This window comes from Psittacula echo, assembly GCF_963264785.1.
Source record: "Psittacula echo genome assembly, chromosome: 6".
Taxonomy (NCBI): domain Eukaryota; kingdom Metazoa; phylum Chordata; class Aves; order Psittaciformes; family Psittacidae; genus Psittacula; species Psittacula echo.
The window spans coordinates 13,064,946-13,083,914 of record NC_137743.1 but is presented as its reverse complement, the minus strand read 5'-3'; the positions used below and the strand labels follow the sequence as shown (position 1 = coordinate 13,083,914).

Genomic DNA, 18,969 nt, shown 5'->3' with positions numbered 1-18,969 from the left:
GCCATCTGGGTTCTTGTATTTATTGCTTCTCAAGGACTTTCAGATCAGACTGCATAGATGGAAAAAATCAAAACATACTTTTTGTGTTGGCTTCACAGAGTTGGACCTTGAAAACCCATCTCTTTTCTTTTGTCTTCTATCCTTACAATAAGCAATTAAGAGCTTTCAGTTAGGCCACGGTAGACAATGTTATTGAGGCAAAATTCGTATGTCCCCTTTTCCCCTGTATCATCTTCATAGTATAGCTATATTTATTAAAAAATTAAAAATCTACCTCCCTAATTTAGTGAGCAGAAAAAGTAAATAAGAAACATGGGAATCAGATAAGATAAATGAAATGGTCTCTTCAAAGCAATGTGAGGACTCATCATTTGAGTAGGGAAAAATTAACTCCCACCAATCTCTTTCCATTTTTTCCCTTGGGACTTTTGTCCATCCACACAGAAATCCAGATGTACGTACTGGAGCACATAATGCTAAGCACTTACTGACACCCGAACAATAGCAGTTTTGAGATGTTGCAGCTCTTTGCTGTCTGCCCAACCCTCTCCAAACAGATATGGTGGGAAGAGGTCATGTGCATGCACCTTAGTCACTATAGAAAAATATCCAGTGAGGTAGTTTACAAAACTGACAAAACTGATAAAAGCAAGGTTCACCTGCAATACCTGATTATGCTCAGTCAGGGTTTGTTCCCTGTGATGGTTTACTTAGGCCATTTTCAACTCCACAAAAGATGAGTGTTTTCATCACTTCCTAAGGAAAGCTGTTTGAGGGTCCAATGGATCCCCACAGATAACATAGCACTCTTTTCCATTCCTTACGTTTGCTTACTCTCATAGAAGTTTCAAACACACAACAGAGTCATCTTGAAATATAATGTAATCTTCATCATGTTGGCTGGTCAATCAAAACATGCTGTAGGTGTCTGGTTGCATTTATTATTGGTGAGCGGTGTTCACAGGGTGCAGTTGCTTGCTAGCTTCTGTGCATACCAGCAGCTTATCTCTGAAGGCTGACCTGCAATGGTTGATGAGGATTAAGAAGGTTTTATTAGCAAGAGGGATGGGGGAGTTACTACTTTAGGAATAAGGTGAACCAAAACCATCTCTGCAGTACAGAGGAAAATGTCCCCCTCTCTGTTCACGCTCTCTAATTACATTTAGTGTAGTATTGTTTCCATCTAAATTATAGCAATTATATACAGAGATCTTCTTTGAAATCATTTAATTAAAGAGTAGCTAATGCTCTTGTGCTTTTGGAATGCTAATCTACTGCCTTCCACTTAGGAAACTTTGGTTTTTTTTCCCATTAATATATATTATCATGAAAAAATTTCAATGGCAGAGGGTTTTTTGTTTTCCGGTTGGTTTTTGGTTTGGTTTTTTTTTTAGCTTATTTTAATAGATTTTAAAAGCAAGCGGTTCTGGAGACTTTTGGAAAGCACAAAGAAGCCTTCTGCTCTCCTATTGGACAGTTAGCTAAGCGTGAACCTTCAAGCAACATTTCACTTGAGATGCATTGGCTGCTGAAGTGTTTGATTTCTCCAGATGTGTTAAGTTCTGGGTTCAAGCAAGTGTTTGTGTTTGATTATATTCTCCCCTCCTCTTACTATTTTTAATCTGTAAAGCACATGCAGCCAAATCCTGAAGTGGTATAAATCTGCTGGACTAAATGGTTTCTGCCTGCTGAGTTGCTGCTTTGCAGGAATGACATTTTCAGTCACGCATCACATTCAGGACAAACAAGATTCATGGGAGAGCTGCCTAGCTGTGCAATAGTACCATGCACTCTAGAAGAGTATGTGCTGAAAGCACGTGTGGCATAAAAGCTGGTGAGGTTTACTCACTGCCAAGGGAAAGTGGGAAGGAGAACTGGAATTAGAAGTCCTACATGAGTACAGTTTCAGAGGCCTTCTGCATTCCCACTATGTACTATTTCCTATTCCTCCCTTCTCCTTCCTTCTCCCACAGAGTGCCCTGGCACCACATATTGCTATGGTTTCCATGGGTTGATCTTTGTCCAGGGTGTGCCTTCTGTGTTGACAACACAAAAACAGGAGTTGTGGTTTCTTCTGTAGCTTTGAATGTGGTGGTGTTTCCTACTGCTAATACCCCACAACTAGGACTACACGAAGAAATGTTGTGACGAGCCAGCAACAAACTACCTAATTAAATCCATTCCACCATACAAGTCCTTCTCCACCTATTTGTTTCTAACCTGTGTACACAATTGTCACAGGTTCTTCTTGTATTGTACCCTCTCCTCTTCTTGTCTGCTTCTTGGAGCTTGCCTCTGTGAGGCAGAACTTGGATGTAGAAAGGCGTCCCCAGCAAACCCACAGCTCCAGGCTCTCGAATCTCCCCCACCCCACTTTTTCTCCCTGATCCCATGAGCTGAGACAGGTCTAAGTGGGAGAAGATTACTGATTCCTGGATGGTCTCTGTTTCACAAAAAAAAAAACAGAGGAATTTGGTGCAGGCTACAGTCTACAGAAGGAGTAGTTTGGACAGTGAGTGGAGACCAAAGGCAACAACCCTGTGTGATTACAGTGCAAATAAAGATGAACTAGAGCAAAGAACGGCAGCACACTGAGGACACAGCAGGATCTGGATTGCAGTCAGTGCTTGGAAACGAAATACAAGTTTTATCTTTTGTTTCTATTTCTCTTTCATAGGGAAATTTGTAAATCATCTCTCCCTCTTTCCTTTTTTTAGTCTGGAATAATTAAAGCAACAAAAACTTTAATCTCATTAGTGGCTTGTGTAAAAATGTAGGTTAGTGAAAGATCTGGCGTAATGAGAAAAACCATTATTTCTCTTCCTGCTAAATCTCACAATAAGGGTGATACAATGACATTTCATGATTGTCAGAAAGATTTGGGTTTCAGTACACATAGAATTTTTAAAATCTGGAACTTGTCTTTTCAATGACGTTTTAGGTTCTTTTATATTTGAGGTAGCCAAGAGGTTGTCATGTTGTAATGACAAATAAGCTTGATTGTTGTCAGGGATTTTGTTGTTTATGTGTACTGAGATGTTCCCCCTGCCAATGAGAAGCTGCAGTTTTGTTCATGGCTTTTAAAGTCTGGTCACCCATCCTAATTTCCTCCTATTACACACCTCTTTGGAAATCCAGCTGCAGTTGATTGAAGAGCTGCTCCTTCCTGAGAAAATCACAGCTGGCCAAGGGAATAGCAAGCTGTTACTTGATTGGAAACTAAGCACCCTGCAGCACTTGTGCAGTGTTTCTGGATAGATGGAGTCTTTTGTCTGGGTACCTAGTGTTATTTGTTAATTAAACCATCTTTTTACTATGATTTTGCTTTCTTTGGTAAAGGTGTGAGCTTCCAACATGTACAGTCCCTTAGTATTTGTGACGATGGTACTTTGGTGATGTATTCCATCAATGCTCGTTGTTACATTGGTCCTTTCCTTCCAGACACTTAAGTAAGCACACAGGTTTCCCTGCATTTGAAGGAGGGCTGCATGGTTGGAATAGCATGTATGGAGACCTGTGTTCAGCAGCCAGTTCTGCTGCTGATGTTCTGGTCCAAGCTCAGAAGTCTCTGGTGCTATTCAATTTTATATGATCCCTTTTGTCATCCCATTTGTGGGATGATGTGTGCCTCAGTTTTGGATTAACAGTCTGAGTCTTTGCACTGTTTTTTGAGAGCTCCAATTGTTCCTGTATACTGCCTTACTCGGTACAAGCCTTGTGTTGGTCTGAAGTGGCATGTATCATTTTGATCCTGGAAATCAATATATTACTTAACCAGATGAACCATGTAGTGTGATCAGTGACTGCTGCTGCTGAGTGATCTACTCAAAATAGTTAAGAAAAACTCTGCTGTTAACCTTACCGTGCTGATCATTTATAATTCCACTCCTACTAGCTGCAGTCAGCATTCACCAGGTGGAAGGGATGTTGCTGTCTTTGCAGATCGCTTGCCTACAGTCTATATCCCAGTTATGTTATTTCAGATGATAATTTTACAATTCATTAAGTAATAAGCTTGTGCAACACAAAAGTTCAGCAGTAAAGAAACTGAGTCAGCTAAGAAAGGCTTGATTTTTAGACAACTAAACCCATGTGTTCATCAGAATAGCTCCCTTGACATTATGCACATTACTTTTCTGTCTGTTTTTTTATTGTTCTTGAGTGGTACCTAGCTGTCTGTGTTAGAGTCAAGGTTCGTTGTGCTCAGTATTAGAGGCATGGAAGGCCTTCCAACACAGGCTATACAAGGAGTCAGGAAAAGGCTAAACAATCCTAGGATGTTATAGGAACAGGATCTCTGACATCAAGCTCCAAGACTGTGTATTGCTTTCTGCAGAGGAGATTCATGAGAAATTATTTGCTTAATGGAAGCATACCTCTGGCTGACTCTAGTTCTTTCTTTTTTTTTCTCTTCCATGCAGAGTTTTTGGGCACTTCAGTCTCCGTTCTGAATGGCAGCTGGTCAAGGTGGACTACAAGTCGATCTTCAACCGAAGGTGTAACAAAGATGACTACCAAACCTGGCATCTGCACAATCAGGTACTCTCACTGTGTAGGGAGAGGGTGATGAAGATTCCTTTTCCCATACTCTTGTGTTGCCAGGTAGGAATGTACTTGTTCTTTTCAGCAGATCATATGGATTTTTTGCATCCCTCAAGTCACAGTTGTGACTCATTAGTGCTTTACCTCTCCTGAAGCATGTGCACGAATGAACACAGGGCCAGAATTCTCTGGGCAAGTCAGGGAGACTGTTAACTTCTCTTTGTATGAAAATATTCCACTGCACCAGCTGCAGTGCCCTCACTGCTCAGGGCAATGTAAAACCTCAACTTGTGACTGAATTAGTAGGAGACACTGAACTTTTTGTAGCTCTGTCAGTGACTCATGAAAATAATTTTCTTTCACTTTGCCTTTATTTTCCCTACTCAAAAATGAAAATGAAAACATTTATTCATCCTGCAAGTCCTGCAGGTGTCTGCAAAACTCTGGGGAGCCCTTGAATAAAAGACGCCAGGGAAGACCAAATTATTTCATTTTATGAAAGGATACATGCTTTGCTTTTGATACCTTTGGCTTATTTTCATGCTGGATACATTTCAGTACTGAAGACACTAGAACTGAGAGAGCTCAGCTCTGAAGATTACTTATGGGTTACTGGCCACCAGTACGATGTCCCACTCCCTGCAGGGCAGCATAACTTGAGCCAGAACTGTTGGCATTGAGATGTTTCTGAATGAAATCCATGCATTAAAAATGACCATTAATTTGTCAGGGTTATAATAGATAACTGAAATCATAGAATTGAATATATGAAAACAATATAGATGAAAGAAAAGGGAAGACGTGTAGCATGGCTGCCATCTTGGGAATCACTTTTAATGGGAAAGAGAAGTATTTTAATTAGGTGTTGTCCTTTTTCTTTACTTGCAAGCAGACAAATTATTTCTGCATCAGAGAAATTTCTGTTTATAGCAACTCACCTAAATGTCAAATGTTTCTTTTAGACTGGCTACCCCCAGTAGTAACCTTTCTGTTCAAAAAGCTCAGTATAACATGCCATCAAAATTATTTGAGGCCTATAACAAAACCAGGTCTATCAAGGAAAGAGGAAGGAAGCCAGGACTCCTGGGTTCCACACCTAGATTTTGTCCCTGCCCTGGGTTTCAAGCTTGGGCACTTCTTAGTAGATTGCCTCTGTCATATGTAAAAAAACCCTGGAGTACATTCACATTGTCTTTTCAGGATAATTCATAGCACTAAAAACATTGGTGGATGCCTTTGGAAATATGGCACAAGTGGGTGCAATGGCCTGGGCATTTTTTGGACACATTGTCATTGTCATCCCAGCTCAATGCTTGGGGTCCTCCCAAGGTGGCTTTTAGGTTTTCAAAGCCACAAAAGGGAGCTATGCTCTTAGTTCCCAACTCTCCCAGTAGTAATTTCTTACTTTACTTGCCTTTTGTATCTTTTGACAAGATGTTCCATTTAGGGACCAGCTGCCACTGTAACTCTGCTTTTCTTTCTCCTATTTCTTCTTGGCTGCTGAAGGGAGAGCCTTGTGTCATGGGAGAGAGGAAGATCTATAAAAAACGCAAGCCTGGAGCCCAGTGTTCCCTGGGTCGGGACTATTCCCAAACTGTTGTGTCTGAACCATGTGTCTGTGGTCAAGGGGACTTTGAGTGGTGAGTATGTGGTTCTGGGGACTTTTGCTGGGACTGTTCTTGTTGCATTATCAGCAGCTGAGCTACTGCCCAGACAGAAAACTTTGCAAAGAAACTGGGTCTCATGCAGCTTTGTGGCTGTTATCATATTATATAGCATAGATGTGATGCCCATGCCTGTTGCATGAGGGAGGGTATCCCCTTCATCTGTGGAAGAGATTTGTTAATCTCCATGAGAAATCCAAACCCGGAATTCAAAAGCAGAAAGTATCAAGTACTGATTGGCTTCTTTTTGTCCATCATTCTAGAAGAGCAATAGCTGGGACTCTTCTCTGATCCAAAGCATGTCCCTTACAGGAGGAGGGAATTTCTGGCCTCACTTTCAGGGTCATTGAATACCTAGGGACTAAGCTAGCAAAACGTGCACACTTTTATCATTATTCCTTTGAATTCCTGGGAACTATTTGTTGCTTTTTAGCAATGTTTTATTGAGAAATTTTCTGAAAGGACTTCTGTGACATGGTTGTACAGCCCAACCATCTCAGATGTAGCTACTTGTTTTGCATAAATATTGGTGTATCTAACTTAATGGGGCTGTAACTTCCAAACTGCTTTAAGGTCATTTTAAAAGCACCTTAAAAATAAAATAGGGAAAAAATGAACCACTGCTTGATATTGCTTGACAATCAGGGAAAGGAGATGGGAACATGTATAACAATCAGGATCTCTGCACAAGGGATTTCTACAGGGAACCTGTGGTAGGCAATATTGCAAAGATTTAAGACTGGCAGTAGGTGTGATTCTTGAGCTTAAATGATCAGAATGTCATTTTAATGGAGTTCAAAATATCCTGAAAGCAGATCAGCTGAGAAGACATTTTCATTTTTATAGTTGGTTATCAGGATCAGTGTCTGATTCAGCAGTAGTGTGATTCCTGGAAATTTTGCTTCCTTTTGAATCCTTCTCGAAGAGGTGTGAGGTATGAGATCTGCACAGCTGAGACTCACAGTTCTTTTTAGAACATGGACACACTGAAACTCGGAAAAATGAATAAAAATATAGACCAAAGTGTTTTCTTGAATATTAGAATCATAGAATGGTTTTGGTTGGAAAGAACCTTAAGATCATCTGGTTCCAACCCCCCTGCCATGGGCAGGAATGCCTCACACTAGACCATGTCACCCAAGGCCTCATCCAACCTGGCCTTGAACACTGCCAGGGATGGAGCATTTACCACTTCTTTGGGCAACCCATTCCAGTGCCTCACCACCCTTACAGCAAAGAATTTCTTCCTTATATCCAATCTAAACTTCCCCTGTTTAAGTTTGAACCCGTTGCCCCTTGTCCTGTCACTACAGTCCCTAATGAATAGTCCATCCCCAGCATCCTTGTAGGCCCCCTTCAGATACTGGAAGGCTGCTATGAGGTCTCCACGCAGCCTTCTCTTCTCCAGGCTGAACAGCCCCAACTTTCTCAGCCTGTCTTCATACAGGAGGTGCTCCAGTCCTCTGATCATCCTCGTGGCCCTTCTCTGGACTTGTTCCAACAGCTCCATGTCCTTCTTCTGTTAAGGACACTAGAACTGTACACAATACTCCAAGTGGGGTCTCGCAAGGGCAGAATAGAGGGGCAGGATCACCTCCTCCAACCTGCTGGTCACACTCCTTTTGATGTAGCCCAGTATACAGCAGGGAATATTGCTGTAGTTTGTCTTTAAGAGAGATTCAGGGATATGGAGCAGACATTTTAATCTTATCTGGATGGATGTTTAATTTGTTCCTAATGCCAAAATTACATCTGAGACTCCTTAGCTTGACTTGGGAGATCTTTTCCCCTTTGTTCTCATCATGGGAACTTGCAGGATGAACTAGCTTTCTTGTCTTGCAGTATTCGCCCTTGGCATTGGCATACGCCTCTGAACTGAACCAAGAGCAAATCTCCAGAGATGCCTGTGAATTTGCTCACTTTTTTTTTTTCTTCTTCCAGCTTTGTGCCTCACCACCTTTCTATTTTCACAGTGAAACTTGTCTTTTCTAAGCTGTAAGTTGAAAACTGTGGTAGCTAAATTGGCCTGAAGTGCTCATCTGCCTTGAGAAGGGTCTGCATCAGAATGCACTTTTTCAATAAATTGATATGTTCCTTGCGTGAATTCAGTATCATTTTTGCTTAACTTTCCCACTAACATGAGAGAATATTGCTGTTAACCTTGTCAGTCCTGCAGAGGAAATGCAGTTAGAGGATAGCAATCTGACTTTGTTTCAGACTTTGCACTGCCAACAGAATTGTTAACTGGCTTCTGAATGCAAAATTGTTATAGCTGGTGATGGAGAATCAGAAGAACCAGCTTCAGTTTAAGGGTGCATTTTGCTCCTAGTTTTAAGGGCTGACTGGAAGAAGGTGTGGGGCTATCAATTTGAAGAAAATGCTAGAGGTGCTGGAAATGGGCACAAAGCTTGATTATCTTAGAAGCAATTATCAGAAAGGAAGAGTGGACTCATCTGCTCTGACTTGTAACTTCTAAAGGATAAGACCACTATTTAGTCAGTGGCAGGATACAGATTATTCTAGAATATGATTCATCTTCCTTCTTTTGGATGTCAATATGAGAAGAGGAGATAGGCCCCCACTGTAAGTATCTACAGTTGGAAGGATAGCTCTGACACTTTCACTGGATACTTTTGAAGAGGAAAGATCTCAGCCTTTTCTGGCTGAGTTCACAGTTGTCAGTTGTTCTTGGAAGCACTGACTGGCCTGTCAGTGTCTGAACTGTTCTTATGTGTGAACAGCTCCTATGGAGTGTCAGGGAAAGAAGGAGGAGGGCCATCAGCTGGGGTTGTGTGAGTACACTGGCCAGCAGGTCCCAACAACAGGTTATCTGCTTCCCTAGTAAGTAGGTTTGGAGGTTGGTCTGGTCACAGCATCCCATGCTACTAGGTGTGATGACACTTGCCTTCAGGAGCTGTACAAACAGGACAAATCACTGCAGGAGCCCTACAGCACAAGCTGTGAGTGCTGTGCTCCCTCCCATTTGGTCATAGGAGCCTTGCCCCTGTCTGCATTGTGTTACAGTGCTATCTGTTTCCTGCTGTTAGATAAAAGGCTGGTCTGAGTTCTGGGGGGCAGAAATCATCATCCAGGGCCCCAGTTCAACAAATCCTCATGAGTCAAGATCAGGGGTGACTCCTGCCAACCCTTGCAGTCATTTCCAGAAGCAAACCCTGGCCTTTTTCTGACAGAGAGAATGGCAGAAGGAACTCAGAAGTGTTATTAAAGTGCTCGCTGATCTTTCTTTTCCCTCCTCCTGCTTTTTTATTTACACTGTCAAGATAGCTTTCCAGAGAAAGACAGCACAGCAGCTGGACTTGATTATTTCCTTAACTTATGCAAACCCTGGGGCTTATGAGAAGGAAGGTGGGCAGCATGCAGGGTTTTAATATACATTTACCAGAAGTTAATGAACAAGCACAGAACCTTGAGGGCATACAGCAATGTTGTCTTTAATTTTATTAAATATTTATGCAGCTCTTTTCTTCTTTGGGGCAAAGTACAGCTCCTCCTGAATATTTTTAATTACCAAGTCACTGCCAGGCATTTTTGACTGTGCAGGTCGGACCCACTGAGAATGATTAAATTGAATGTTGAGAGAAAGAGCATTAGGGAATCTCCAAACCTTTTAAAGTAGCTTGCAGAATTTTTACCCTCTAAGAAAGGAACAGCAGCAGCCTGGATCTCTGGGGACATAGCACAGTTTAGTCTCACCAAAGCTCTTCCTAGAGTCTTTCTGTTGGCAATGCAGGCTCTGAATAGGGCAAGAATAAAACTCAGACTGTCCTAAAGAACACAGAGAGCTTTCAAGGCAGTGGCTTCTGTAGTGTCTGTGTTTCCACAGAGATTTAGTTTTTTAGCATTTGTTAACTTGCTTCAGGCAAAAATCCAGAATCTCTTTTTATTTGAGCCTTGAATCCAGCCTGACAATAAAAGCTATGCATAGAAACCAGATCCAGAGCCTATCAGAACTTATGGCAAGCTTTGGACTAATCCTATTGCTGGCATGCAAAGGCAGCTGTAAAAAGAAGTCTTGGATGTGGTTGTGTACATTTCTACTCCTTGGTGGTCCAAGGAAGCATCAATACCCTGGATTACCTTCGCCATGTGACACAATACTGTGTAATCCTTAGGCTACTAAGTTGGCTGCATTGTAGTTTAGTGTTGGAAAAACACTGGCTATATTCTTCTTTCAGGCCAGTTATAGCTTCGTTAAAGAGCAGAGAGGCCATTAACATATGTAAATATACATACCTTGGCTAGTTGTTTAGGAAGTGCTCCTAGTGTTTTATATTCCTAACTGCTCTGTTGAGAAAAAGTGGTATTAGATCTTGGAATTAACCTGGTTTGTTCTGAAACCAAGACTGCAAATTGCAAGCAAACCAAAAGAACCCAACAAATGAAATTATTAGAGATTAACAGAAAAAGAAGTTAACAATAAAATTTCCTTCCTGAATCTCTGCCCATGTTTTGTTGCCAAATGAAACATAAGGCCCCCAGTGCTTTGCAAGGTTGGTAGTTCTGGTGTTGTCAGGTATTGCATACCTTCTGTGAACTGTGTTCTGCCTCTCAAACAGATTAAGCACTTTGTCTCTGGATGAGCCCAATCCATCATGTCATGCCATCCAGCAGGGAGCTACTAGCACCCACTTGCTTTGGGAAGCAAAAACATCATCTAAAAGTCTGAGCTAAATCTAGTGAATGGGTACAGTGATGCACTCATGACTTATCTCCGTAGTGACTATGGGTACGAGAGACACAGCAACAATCATTGTGTCCCAGCCTTCTGGTTCAGCCCGTCCTCCCTGTCCAAGGAGTGCAGCATGGGTCAGAGCTACTTGAACAGCACTGGGTAAGTGAATCTTGCAATCTCGCTGCAGTTTGGTGACCTTGCAGTAGAGAAGAGAATCTGGATGGTTCTTTTTTCTCTGCATCCCATCTGGCTCTTTTCCAGTCTTATTCATGAAGTAATGTTTACAGCAGCATCTGTGTGAAGCATTGCCTCATTCCTCAGAGATAGGGAGAAGCACATTAACATAAGTGAAATGTAGATACTGTATTGCTGTCAGGTGATGTGTGATCCCTGAAGGATAGACTTGAAGCTCTCCTTTGCTGCAAAATTAAAACAAATCAGGAAGGTCTATCTGAGAGACAGCTGAACATTCAAAAAGACAAGTTTGAGATAATTTCACACTGGTTTTCATTGAACCTCTTCGTATCTTACAGCTCCTATTTATAGAAACTTTCCTTCTGGGAAGACTCAAATGGACAATTTTTAGCCTCTTTCCCCTTCCACCCCTCTGCCATTTTCACTTTGTATATACAACGCTTTGTGATTTCAGACAAGCTGCATGTGCTAGTTTCTCTGGTTTTTACCCAGAACCAATGGCAAGTGTTGGTTTATTATGGCAATACTGCTTTGCAAATGCTATTCTGTTCTGAAAGTGGTACTCTGAACTCTGGTTGCACTGGCTGGTGTAAAACTGAGATGTTCCTTTTCAGGCAGTGCAGGCCCTGAAGACTTTGTAAGGCTGCTTTTGAGTCATAGGTCCTGCATGCTGTATTGTTATGACAGGGTTGTTTGTGGCTGGTTGATATGGGTGGCTGAATAAAGTGAGGATGCTGGGAGTCTGGAGTCACTCAACTTCAGAGACCCTCTTTCAGCTGAAAGGTTGCTGTAAATATGTGATAGTACAACTGCTTGCAGCCTTGACACAGAGAGCAAGAAGAAAGTAGTTGGGGTCTGTGTCTTCTTAACCAATCCTGTATTTTTACTGTGAAATTACCAGCAAGGGTTAATCCTCCTCATCAACATTGGGAATAGCCAAGTGTCTTGCTAGTTAGCTAACCTCCTCCAAGAAAAGCTGAGAGAAAAACCCATTCGTTGAACTGTTTAAAAATTAGACTGGACAAAGCTCTTGGCAGATCATTCCAACTGCCTTTGAGCAGAGGCAGACAAAATATAATAAAAAAGCATAGTTAAAAAACTGGGATGCAGGGTGCAATCCTGCAGGCATGGGGAGTTGGAGGAGTTCTCTTCCTTTTAGCAGTGCAGAGTAGTTCACCTCCACAATGTGTATCTTTTCTCAGCTATGCTGCTGAGAATCTGTGAAGGTTGCATTGTGATGTGTTTGGCTTTCTCCAGTTTAATAAAGCGTTAGGTTTCTTTGATTCTCCTTTTCAGTGAGGGAGTCATGCAGGCAGTTAGCCTTTGAAAAAACACATGCATTAATATTGAGAAACAAAACAAAAACAAATGAAAATTTTCTGCCCACTGCCTAAGCCCTATCTCCTTTTGTTACTGTTCCCCAGATACCGAAGGATTGTGTCTAACAACTGCACAGATGGCTTGCGAGAGAAGTACATGGCCAAGGTGGAGAAGTGCCCTGGAAAAGCACCTCGCGGACTGCACATCCTCACTACTGATGGAAAGTTGGTCACGGAGCAGGGACACAATGCCACCTTCCTCATCCTTATGGAAGAGGTATGTTAGTGGTCTCAGCAAACTTTTCACTGCATGGCAAGAATGGCATTCTTTTCCTTCACCTGTCAGGCTGCTGAGAGGAAAAGGGCAATTGGGTGGGGTCATGAAATGACCACACCTGAGGTTTAGGAGAATTAATGAAAGGGCTATAAGCAAAACATACAAAAAAATCCCATTGGGCCAAGCTAAAAGGGTACTTGGCTGGTTATCATGTCTATCAGTGATGATGAAGCCAACACTGAAGAAAGATAGATCTGGTAAAAAATATATCTCTCCATTAGCTTCTTGCTGCCTCCAGTGAACTGCAGTTTATGGAGTTTATGAGGAAGAAACGGTGTCTCTATGCTTAATAATTCTGTTTCTGGGGTGAAAAGCTTTAGCTGAATCTTTGCTGGGAAAGGTTAAGAACAGCGGGGAATATTTTCAGACTCATGGGGAGCAGTGAGGGACACAGTTGTTTTGCAGTAGTAATTGAGCCTCCTCAAACCACCTCTGAGCAACCCAGCCTGTATCTATGTTATTTATTTATTGGTATGATTCTGTCTGTAGCCATCAGTAGTGTAAGTGATACCAGGCCATGCTGGTGCCTGAAGCATCACAATATTGAGGCACTTCTGGTGATCTCTCTGAGTCGGGTACCCCTCTGGGAAACTTGTATGGTGCAGTCTCAATCACCAAGGCTTGTGGCTCTATGGATAGTTGGATAGTTGGAAGGCGCTTGGTATGTATTCAGGCTGACAGGAGGTGTTTTAAGTGTTTGTATGCCTCTTCTTGTCTGTGATTTGATTTGGTTTTTAGGGATTATATGTGACTGCACCTCAAAAAGCCCTGCTGTATTTGCAGCTGCTGCATTTCCCTGCTGGCTTCTGACTGCCTGTGAAATGTGACATTGGAGGTCTAACGGTGATTTTCCCACAATGTATTGTGTTACATCTGTTTTCTGGTTAAACAAAACAGCCAATTCGCAACATCACTTCTAACATCTTTTGGTGTCTCAGGAAAGACAGCCAGGGAGCGAGGTGATGTTAGAGAACCACATGTACATTTTGTCATCTACTCTGCCCTGCGTACCTCATTTTGGGACAGTACCTGGAGACAGCTGGGAGCCAGACATGTCATGGTCATGAACATAACAATAACAACACCAAGGACAGACTGGATGGCTGTCTCCTCAGTATCCTCTGACAACAAACAGCATTAAGTCTCTGAGGAAAACATGCTAGAAACGTTGCAACCCTTATGCCCCTTCTCCTCCCAGGCTCAGAAGTAGCCTCCATTGGCATCTTAGACCTTCAAGAACAGAAGAAGCTGTTGTAAATCTGAGCATCTGCAATGGAGAAATGTATTCTCATGATACCTTGTTTTTTATTTATTCACATTTTTTAACAACACAATCTTCTATTAATTTAAATTCTTATACAGTAACTGTTTCTTTGGGACCACACTAATCTGACAGGGCCTCTTTACATACTTCCTCAGAAGTTCATGCATGTTCTGCTTTTATACAAAGGGGATTTCTTGTCTACCTGGCTGATTCTTTTATATTCTGCAGACTTGACATGGTAAGACGATTTCTGTAGACAGTCTGAGTGGGAGTTCCGAAAAGAACAGGCATAATCTAAAAATTAGGAATCTAGTAGTAATTTATTAAGGAACTCAAGCGGAACTACTGTGTACAAAGAATGATAAACAGATGGAGAATAAGGCAGCAGTCAAGGTAGCTGAAGAGTGGAGTCTTTACAAGGCTTCAGAGATTGAAGAGGCAGCTGAAAAAATATGTGAGGGCGTTCATTCCATGTCCTTTGTTGAAAAATAAGGATAGTTAGAAAAACATTTCATTGAAACAGTTTTTTTTCTAGGGGAAGAGGATTTTCACGAACATGTCTTTGTGGGTGAACAGCTTATTCCACAGACAGTTGGGTGTTAGGTTTGTTTCTTAAAATAATAGGGTTTTTTTGAAAGGCAAAAAGTAAAAGAACATTGAGATTTTTCACTGAAAGTATGGAACTGGCAGTATTCAAGGCCAGGTTGGACAGGGCTTGGAATATTGTGGTCTAGTTGAAGGCATCCCTGCAGGGCGATTGGAACCATATGACCTTTAAGGTCCCTTCCAACCCAAACCATTCTACATTTCTATGATTCTGGCCAAAAGTTTTCCAGTCTTTCAGTATGAAGTTGAGAAAAATGAATTGTCATCAAAGTGACATTCTTCCTTGTTAGTTGGAAGAAACAATTTCTGTAGAACTCTTAGTTATTACACACCTTGCTGTCATACAGATTCATTCCTGGTTCCCTTCACTTTCTCTGGTCAGTTTGTTTCCTGGTGGGATGTTTTGCACCTATGTCTACGTTTGCTGTCTGAGCCAAACAGCAGTCTGACAAGTCTTCCTGTAGAAATATCTGTGTGGTCTCAATTCAACCTTCCTACTGTTTCAGATTAACCCTGCTCAGCAACTTTGTGGTTTGCCATCAGTTCCTTTCTACCTTCTAATATGCACCCTCAATATATTGTTGTGACTGACCTTTATGCTGTCCAAAACTAAATGAGGACTTTGTTAGAGTTAATTGAAAACTTCTCAGGTTTTATAGATTTCGCTTTAGCAGTATTGTTCACAGTGGTAATTCAGAATATGTGCATGAAAGTGACAACGAAATGCAGAATGACTGATGATTTTTAGTATGTTCTAAAAATATGGGGTTGAACTGTGATTTGAACTGTGGTACATGCAGGCAGGAAAACTTTCCCAGGCTAGTCTTGATGGGAAGATGACTCTGAAGGGCTGTTCCATGGCAATCCATTCCACTACCTTTGCCCGCTCACTGATTTCAGCACACAGAGCCCCAGTGTTTGAGACAACCCCTAGCTCATTCTGTTTTGGTAGTTTATGGAGCTTAAAGCAATAAAATGTGCTTTTTGAATATATATGGAGAATAATGTGGGGTTTTGTTTGTTTGTTTGGTTTGTTTGTTTTTTCTTTCCATTTCTGTTTTAATTCATATTCATAAACTCCAGAATATCTTACATCATGTGTGGGGCTAGCATACTTGTTTTAGTATTCTATATACTGGATACGGAGCTATGGAAAGGAGAAAGAAAATATGATTAGTGTGATGGGATGGCTTTGTATTGAAGACCCAGCTCTCATAATGGAGTGGAAAGATCATCTGCTTACTCTTTAATCACAAAATATCTGTTCTTGCTTCTCCATTTCATATCTTCTCATTTCAGATATAATAATGTTGGAGCAGCAAGGAAGTAGGAAAGAGAACTGTGAGGTGTCAGAGAGGAGCTGCCATGATGGGTGCAAGACATTTCAGCCTAAGGTCACCAGTGATGAATCCAGTGTAGATCATATTTTTATCCTCTGTTCAGTGTCTTCCATATGAGACTAAGACAACTTGTGGTCTTAGTACATTCCCTTGAGAAGTGGCTTTTGGTTATTAGTTTTGTTTTGTTTTAGCAAGCTATGGGAGCCTTTCTGCCAAATAACTGAATATGCCAAGAGTATAATTTTGCCCTGATGGAGTGTTTTTTAGAGTGATTTAAAAAACTGTCAAAAGGATGTTATTATAGATAGTTTTAGAGTCACTACCACTCTAGTCCCTTATGGGTTTTTTTTGGTTTATACTGTACTTTTAATGTTCTAGTGGGACAGAAGTGAAAACGGTGCCTTGATCAAGTCAATAGACAAAACTCCCCTGGCTCCTGTGAAATGGGAATGATGGAGCAAGGAAGGAGATAGATCTAAGATATATAACCAAAAATACATATTTTAAAAGCTACATGTGATAATTGAGTATATCGGTGTCTACCTGCAGACTCCAACTATACACATAAGGCAAATTCACATCTGAAAAAAACCCTTCCTGCACACTTATTTGTTAATGCAGGCATAGCCTGATAGGAAGATAAAGACTGGGGCCATGCTGTGGTCCAGATTATTTATGCAGGAGACCTGCTTCAGTGTAGTCTGGCTTCTTGTCTATGCTCCCAGGTTTCCATCCAAAGGACAAGATCAAGTGCTCTCTCAGAACTGGGACCAGTAAAGGAACACAGTGTCCTGCCTCTGTCAGTGCCACAGTTGCCATTTACTCAGGCTGATGGCAACTCCCAGTAAGAATGCAGCTCCCATGAGTTTGGAGTCAGTAGGAGCTAAGAACTGGCACCCCTTGCCTTTCATGGCTGTTTCTCTGCAGGAGCCTTTGTTGTGCACTTTTGGTCTCAGTTGCTGATCATTTGTGTTAGAATAGCCTGTGAGCTGTTTAATTCTGATCAAAGGACCTCTTTTTCCATGGTCAATAGTCTGCCTTTATCCTGACTCTCCTGGGATGATAAGTCGTGATGGATCAAATCGAATGGATCTGTGCTGTATGTGAATGTGTTAAGACCAAATGGAAAATCACTTACAGGTGTGAGCTTCATAGCCAGAATTTAGACTGCAAGCCATGTGTTTTGCCACGCACAGGTAAACTTGAAAACTACTGCCCAGAGGAAATGGTCCTCTTGGGTCTAAAACTTTTAGGGACTGCCAAAATATGGTTATCCAGGCATTATTTTCCCTTTGTCTGATCTGCTCAGTTTTTCAAGGAAGTCATGGTTTGTTTTGAGCAATACCTGGCCCAGAGGCTTTAGTGAAATCTATGAGTTCAATGGTCTTCTTTAGTGAGCTCAGTAGATGTAGGACCCTGTAGGGTTTGAGCTGATGGTGAAGGGATTGGAAGTACATGAGAGCTGCAGAACTGGCTGTTGGTTATATGGTTACTTAAATCAGTATGTACTGGAACTGCACATTAGCTTTGATCCTGACTCTGTGCATTTACAGCTATAACAGGGTTTACGAGATGACCATGAAATATTTCTAAATTTTGTATTTGAAAAGCAAAAAAACCCCAAAACTAAATTAAGGAGCAGGGAATTTTTTTGGTTGATTGGATTGTGATTTGGGTTTGGTGGTTTGTTTTTGGTTTGTTTTTTGTTTTTGTTTTGTTTTTTTCTTTGGAATCTCACTTTTATCCTAAATATATCTAGGGACTGGTTTCAGTTTCGGGCTGGGAGCATCTCCAAAAGGTAGTGGTATCTTCTTCACCCATAGTGAATATGGTGAAGACTTTTCATGAAAGGAAATTACTTGGGCAGCACATCTTATATATATGCAGAAAGCTACAGAGATTTAATCTGAGAAGTAGTTTTATTTCCGTTTAGTGAAATCACTGCAGTGGGGTTTAGCTGTGTTTAAATTAGCATTTTTTGTGTTACTTTTAGTCAGCTGGGAACAAGTATAAAGTAAGGCTCCAAGAAACCAAAATAACAGACACTTCTACAGTTCACGTATAGTGGTCTAACGCATGATTTAAATTAAAACAGTGCAGCTGCTGCCTCTAGACAATATCTGCAGTGCTGGAATCTCTTGTCTGCTGTTCCCTCCTTCATTTAATAGATGTCACTGACAGTAATCCTAGAAGGTATTTTTCTCATCATCTACTTCATTCTCATGTGTATCCAGGCCCTATCTCTGTAGTGACTGACATTAGACAAAAGCTGACAGTCCTCAGTGTGGGACTCAACCTGTATAAATTCAGCCACCCTCAAGTTACATGTCTAGCTGAAACTAGTCATCTAGACTCTCTATCATCAGGGTACAGGGATGGATATTTGCAAAAGATGGTTCATGCTACTTGTATCAGTTATCTTTGGTTGGGATATGTTGCTCTGTCGCTGTTTTTATTTCTCTCTCTTTCACTAACTATATAGGAAGCCTGGAAAACTAGCTTAAACTAGACTAAGAGAATCTCAGTGACTAGGTTCTGTTTCTTCAGAACATATTGGAGAGCCACTTCACTGTCCTGTATCCAGAATATTCCTGATGCTCCCATATGCACGTTGGAATTACTGTCTAGTTAGTGTCTGGCCTACCATCAGTGTCGTGCCTCTCACCTCTGCCTCTGGTGGAGGTATTTGCTGGACACCACCTATTGAATGAAAGGCTGTTCAAAGCCCTGGCCACCTCAGTGACACATAATCCTCAACCATGCATTGCATGAGATGATTCAGATATGGTCCCCTTGATATATGCACGATTAGCAATCTGAACTCTCAAAATCTCTAAACCCAAGATGGGGAGATAACATCTCTTTACAGGTGTAATGTCCAGCTATTCCAAGCATTGCTTGTATATAATTAGCTGGTGTTGGTTTAAGTCTGGCCACCTCGGGGACTGACAGAACAAAGCTAGGCATTTTGGGTAAAGTTACGAGTTTGTGTGTATGCTAATGAAATGG

The 18,969-nt window shown here is 41.4% G+C and overlaps 1 protein-coding gene across 1 annotated transcript in view; it reads left to right on the top strand.

Moving 5' to 3' along the window:
- Window positions 1–18,969, top strand: part of SORCS3 (sortilin related VPS10 domain containing receptor 3) — a gene marked incomplete at its 3' end in the record, with an annotated part of 305,158 nt that overhangs the window by 263,754 nt on the left and 22,435 nt on the right. Inside the window, exons 15-18 of the mRNA XM_080620247.1 lie at window positions 4,422–4,539; window positions 6,049–6,182; window positions 10,945–11,058; window positions 12,519–12,690. Coding sequence (XP_080476373.1) covers window positions 4,422–4,539; window positions 6,049–6,182; window positions 10,945–11,058; window positions 12,519–12,690 — 538 coding nt within the window. The remainder of the gene's footprint in view (window positions 1–4,421; window positions 4,540–6,048; window positions 6,183–10,944; window positions 11,059–12,518; window positions 12,691–18,969) is intronic.